The sequence below is a fragment of the Sprattus sprattus genome (assembly GCF_963457725.1).
Source record: "Sprattus sprattus genome assembly, chromosome: 21".
Taxonomy (NCBI): domain Eukaryota; kingdom Metazoa; phylum Chordata; class Actinopteri; order Clupeiformes; family Clupeidae; genus Sprattus; species Sprattus sprattus.
Genome location: NC_137919.1, coordinates 2,334,896 through 2,339,888, shown reverse-complemented (window position 1 = coordinate 2,339,888; position 4,993 = coordinate 2,334,896). Strand labels below are relative to the sequence as shown.

Below are 4,993 nucleotides of genomic sequence, written 5' to 3'. Positions count from 1 at the left end.
ATTTTAGTATGCTACTGTTTGCATGGTGAATACATTACTTTATGCTTCTAAGACTATTGTGGTAGAATATAATTCTCAGAGTTGCGTTAATGATGTTAGGCTATATCAACGATTGTTGTTGACGTTTCGAGTTGGTTGTCTGTGCTGATATACCGTAAGTAAAACATACTTGGTGACTATATTGCAGCCATTGATGTAAAAATGCAAACGTGTCTTACTGTTATAGCGAGTAAAATGCACGTCGGTATGCTATGAGTTGAATGGAATGTTTAGTATGCTACTATTTGCAGAGCGATTAAATCACTTTATGTCGCTAAGACTATTGTATAGTAGAAAACATATTTAATTAACAGAGTTGGGTAAATGATAACAGGCTGCACATATAAACGATTGTTGTCTGTTCTGAGATTATTAAAACATAGAACTACATGGTGACTATATTGCAGCGGATGATGTAAATTGCAATCGCTAAAAACGTGTCTTACTACTGTGGGTAGTCGTTAGTGTAATTATGACGCGTACGGTAGGTGTGAATCAAAACTAGGAGGTGTTTGTGATCGAAACTGTAGTCGTTAGAGCGCTAAAGTGATATGTGTTACAATGCCCGAACATAAAATGAAAGAGCAACAGTTAATTTTATTTTACTTTATTACAGAAACTTGTAGAACATTGCACCTACACCGCCAAGGAAGAGATCACGCTGTCAGCCTAACCCAGATCTGTCGTCATGGAAGTCAGAGGGTGACAATGATGCAACTCCATCAGCACTGAGGTTTTTTCCTGCAAGGGAGCCTGGTGTGCAGCTGAATGCAGCAGACAACCACACTCCTCTAGACCTCTTCAAGTTGTTCTTTTCAGAGGATGCTGTGGAAACCCTCTGCCAGAACACCAACAAGCAAGCTGCTAGGAGCATTGCCAGAGGTGTAAAGTACAAATGGGTTGATGTTGGAGTTGCTGAATTCTACAGATACATTGGACTGGTTTCTGCATGTGCATGATCAAGCTGGATCACATTTCTGACTACTGGAGGAGAAACACCAACTTCTCCATCCCTTTTGTGGCAGATGTGATGGTAAGAGACAGGTACCAAACCATATCATGGAATGTGCACATGAGTGACCCAAGCGAGGACATGGTGAATGATGCCTACCTTTATGTACCTACTTTTATGCACCTGATTTTATGTACCTACTATGCCTTTACTTTTATGCACCTTATTAAATTCACCTTCTTATGCACCAAGCTTGTTTGCAATTTCTTGTATCTACTTTCAAAGCTGATGGTTGTGGGGGAGAGATAGCCACAATGACAGTCCAGGGCCATTGACAAGTGGGCCACTGACAGGTGAGCCATACTGGGGAGGGGCACTCACAGGGCAGTTTACACCTCTTTCATCAATATGCATAGTGGTCTAGGTGGAAAAAAGTGTCACCCTGTAAAATTCTTATAATAAGTGTAGAAATCACACACACTTTCTGAATGCTAAACTCACCTATGTGGAGCAAACACATATGTTTACAAGGTTCAGAGTAAAAAAGAAAACTTCCAAAATATTTACAATGTGTTTTTTGTAAAAAGTCTGAGCACCTCTAAAGCTAGAGTTCATTTTAGTGTCTTTAGATTTAATTTTAATAAAAAACTTTTTTTACTACATTTCTTTTACTCTCATTTTATTATTGCTGAGTTGTTCTAGAATATAATCATAAATTCCACTTTTGCCTAATGGTTTTTAGTTAGGTGAAATATACACAAATATCAGGCATGGCAGACTACCTAACAGAGTCAAAAAAAAGCCCTCTGGGTTGGAAGTGTTAAAAAGAATGTGTGGAAAACTTGAGCGATTCTGTGGGAACTGAGGAGAGGAGAGATCAGGGACTTTCTCAGGGAGTTTTGAACATTCTAATAAAATAATGTGTTCATCAACATGTAAGATATAATAATAGAATAAGATTCTAAAATTACACATTATATTCTATGTTCTTCCAAGCGTTCATGAACAAGTTGAAATTAAAAAAGGGAAAGGTGTGATTGTGGTGTTTTATAAGATGACACTGAGCAAGGAATGTAGGGTCATTTATTAACATCTTTTAAAAAAACAAACAAACAATCAAACCAATTCTACACAGTCCTGCATGCTCTGACCTAGTCACATCAACATCATAACAACACAAGAAAGCAAACAAACACACAGGAATCTATACCTATATCAAAATCAAAACCAGTTTTCATTTACAGAATAATTGCACTTGTAGAACAACAAACAATGTAATAAATAGTTCAAAGGAAGGACTAACAAAATGGTGGCTTAAGAGAGTATTTACATAACCTAAGGGGTAAGAAAGTGATAACAAATTCCTCTTTTTTTTACACAACTGAAACCAGAAGAGACTGCTTTTGTGTGACGTAGGTTTCTCTTCTCGAGGATGAAGGGATGATCAGATGCCAAAAGGTTCAGGATGTGAGCAATGGAACACCCCTTTGCCAAACGGCTGCTTACTCATACGCCAGTGACACTGCAAGAACCAGAGGCCACAACTGATAACTGATTGTTTTTATGACAAAAATACTTTTTAACCAATAAAATAATAATAAAATGATTATGTTAGGCAAGCGATTAGCTGGCAGCATAGTTTAGAAATGTCCAAATGGATTACTTGAACTTATTGCATTGCCATTGAAGTTTTAATGTGACGTGTTGGCCTCAGTGGAGGGAGATGAAGATAGGAGGTGGGATCTGAGACGAGGGTGTGTGTGTGTGTGTGTGTGTGTGTGTGTGTGTGTGTGTGTGTGTGTGTGTATGTGTGAGGGAGATAAAGATAGGATGTGGGATCTGAGACAAGGGTGTGTGTTTGTGTGTGTGTGTGTGTGTGTGTGTGTGTGTGTGTGTGTGTGTGTGTGTGTGAGGGAGATGAAGATAGGATGTGGGATCTGAGGAGTGATTCATGGAGTTTGCGTATTAGATTTCCAAATGGAATATGGCACAATGTCACAGTGACAGAGCAAGTGCTATTTTGGCCAGTCATTCTGCAACATGGCAGAGTTGTTTTTTTTTTTTTCTAAAAAAACTTAATTCTGGTGATGAGTAGGTAATGAGTTGATAGGCAGGCTTCAAAGAATAACAATGAAAGGATTAAAGCATGTGGCTGCCATTTTGGCCATCTTGAGTCTCAAATCATAGTTATCATCCGATAAACTGTGTAAAGCGCCCAGATTTGAAGGTGTGGTTTGCGATTATTTTTTTGTCAATTTCAGTGAATTGCTCCTAATGGTTCTCTAGCTGTCCAATCTGTGAGGTGCGCTCCAAAAACCCTCCTGTGGTCAAATACAGTCCTGGCTCTGGAAATGTCCAACAAACAAAATGGCGGACTGGACCTTTAAACCTCTGATGATTCACACACAGGACACTGAAGGGAGAGTGGTAAAGCCAACAGCCAGTGACTACACACACACACACACCTAATAAACAATGACAAAAACAGCTATAATCATTAGCAACATTAATCACAAAGAAAGGAAAACTAGTTACAATAAACAGCAAATTCAAGGCATTTTCTTTACATGATTTCAAGTGCAAACAATCAACTTTTCTAATTCTTTCTGTGCGGCTGAGTTACTTTTACACTGGGGGAGATCGGGTCTCACACAGCAAAGAGCAGAGCGAACCGAAGGACATTTAGAGGTCGAAATAAAATAACTTTGTGTCAACAGATGTCAACAGATGTCTTAGAGAGCAGTGGAGAGGGCGGCCCACTTCACTACAGTAAACAACGTCAGGGCATCATGAACGAACAGAAGAAATGGCCTTGTGAATAAGATGGCTGATTCAGCGTAGTTGGTGCTGATAGAAAGGGCCCATGGTTCTCTTCATGGCTGTCACAGTCACTGTCACAGTCACTGTCACAGTCACAGACAGCAGAGCCAGAGCAGCAGCCGTGATTCCTGCTACCTTGCTGCATTAACAACTGAATTTCCCTCACGGGGTTAATAAAAGTCTATCTAGTCTCTTATCTTATTCTCCGGGGTGCACGGTAGTTTTTGGTAGTTTCAGGGGGGGAGTTTCTTAGATTGAAGTACACAACAGGTAGTAAACCACTCCAGTGATTTTAAGAAGTAAGGTGACCAATCAGTTGTGACAAAAACAAAAGGGCTTTTTTTTTTTGACTACTGCTAATTTGGTGTGGCTGATACAGTCTTAATTAATGGCTGGAGCCAGACGTGACAAACTCCCACAGAGAACAGAATCAAATGTCCATTATGCACAACATCAACAACAACAGCAACAACAAAAACAACAACAACCACAACAAAAACAAAACAAGATTAAATCCACAAGCCTTCATTGAGTCCAATGTCCACCGTTTCAAATTGAAACCAATGCAGGTGCATCCAAAGGTCCACATGTACATGTATTCAAATTCACTCCTGACGTCCACATTGCCCTATTGAAAACAAAGCCCTTATTTAGCGTAGTACCGTTAGTGCCCACATGGGGGCGTCTGAAATGGGCCACTCAGCGGATCACATCCAACCCTGCCTCAGGGCAGCCCCATCCCAAGTCTTTGTCCTCGGTGTACCATCCTTCCCCTCTACTCCTGGGAGGGAGAGGGTGGGTGGGTGGGTGGGAGGGGTGGAGGGTGGCATGTGGGGGGTTCTGTCCATCTCTCGGGTTCTGTCTCTACCCCTAGGGAAGGGTGGGGAGGGGGGACATGAGGTGTCCTGTGTTTGTGTCTTTGTCCACTTTGTCCATCTCTACCTCTGAGGACTGGAGGGTGAGGACGGTGGGTGCACTGGTTGTCTGTGTGGGCAGGAGACATTTTGTTCCATCCCTCTGCCAGTCTCTACACCTCACCCTTGACCCCATGACCCCGCAGTGACCTCTCAGGTGGTCCGACAGGACTGGCAGCAACGCGACTTGAACTGGGGGAGCGGGCAGAGGTCCAGCTGACGCACCTTCTCACAGTAGCGCGTGCTGTCCCGACACTCACCTGCTGGG

The 4,993-nt window shown here is 41.7% G+C and overlaps 1 protein-coding gene across 1 annotated transcript in view; it reads right to left on the bottom strand.

The window, feature by feature from the left end:
* Positions 1 to 4,341: 4,341 nt before the first annotated feature.
* The window catches only part of LOC308382356 (ADAMTS-like protein 1), a gene marked incomplete at its 5' end in the record, with an annotated part of 62,339 nt that continues 61,687 nt past the window's right edge, over positions 4,342 to 4,993 (bottom strand). The window contains 1 exon segment of the mRNA XM_080860075.1: positions 4,342 to 4,985. Within this exon segment, the coding sequence (XP_080716201.1) occupies positions 4,879 to 4,985 (107 nt within the window). The 3' untranslated portion in view covers positions 4,342 to 4,878.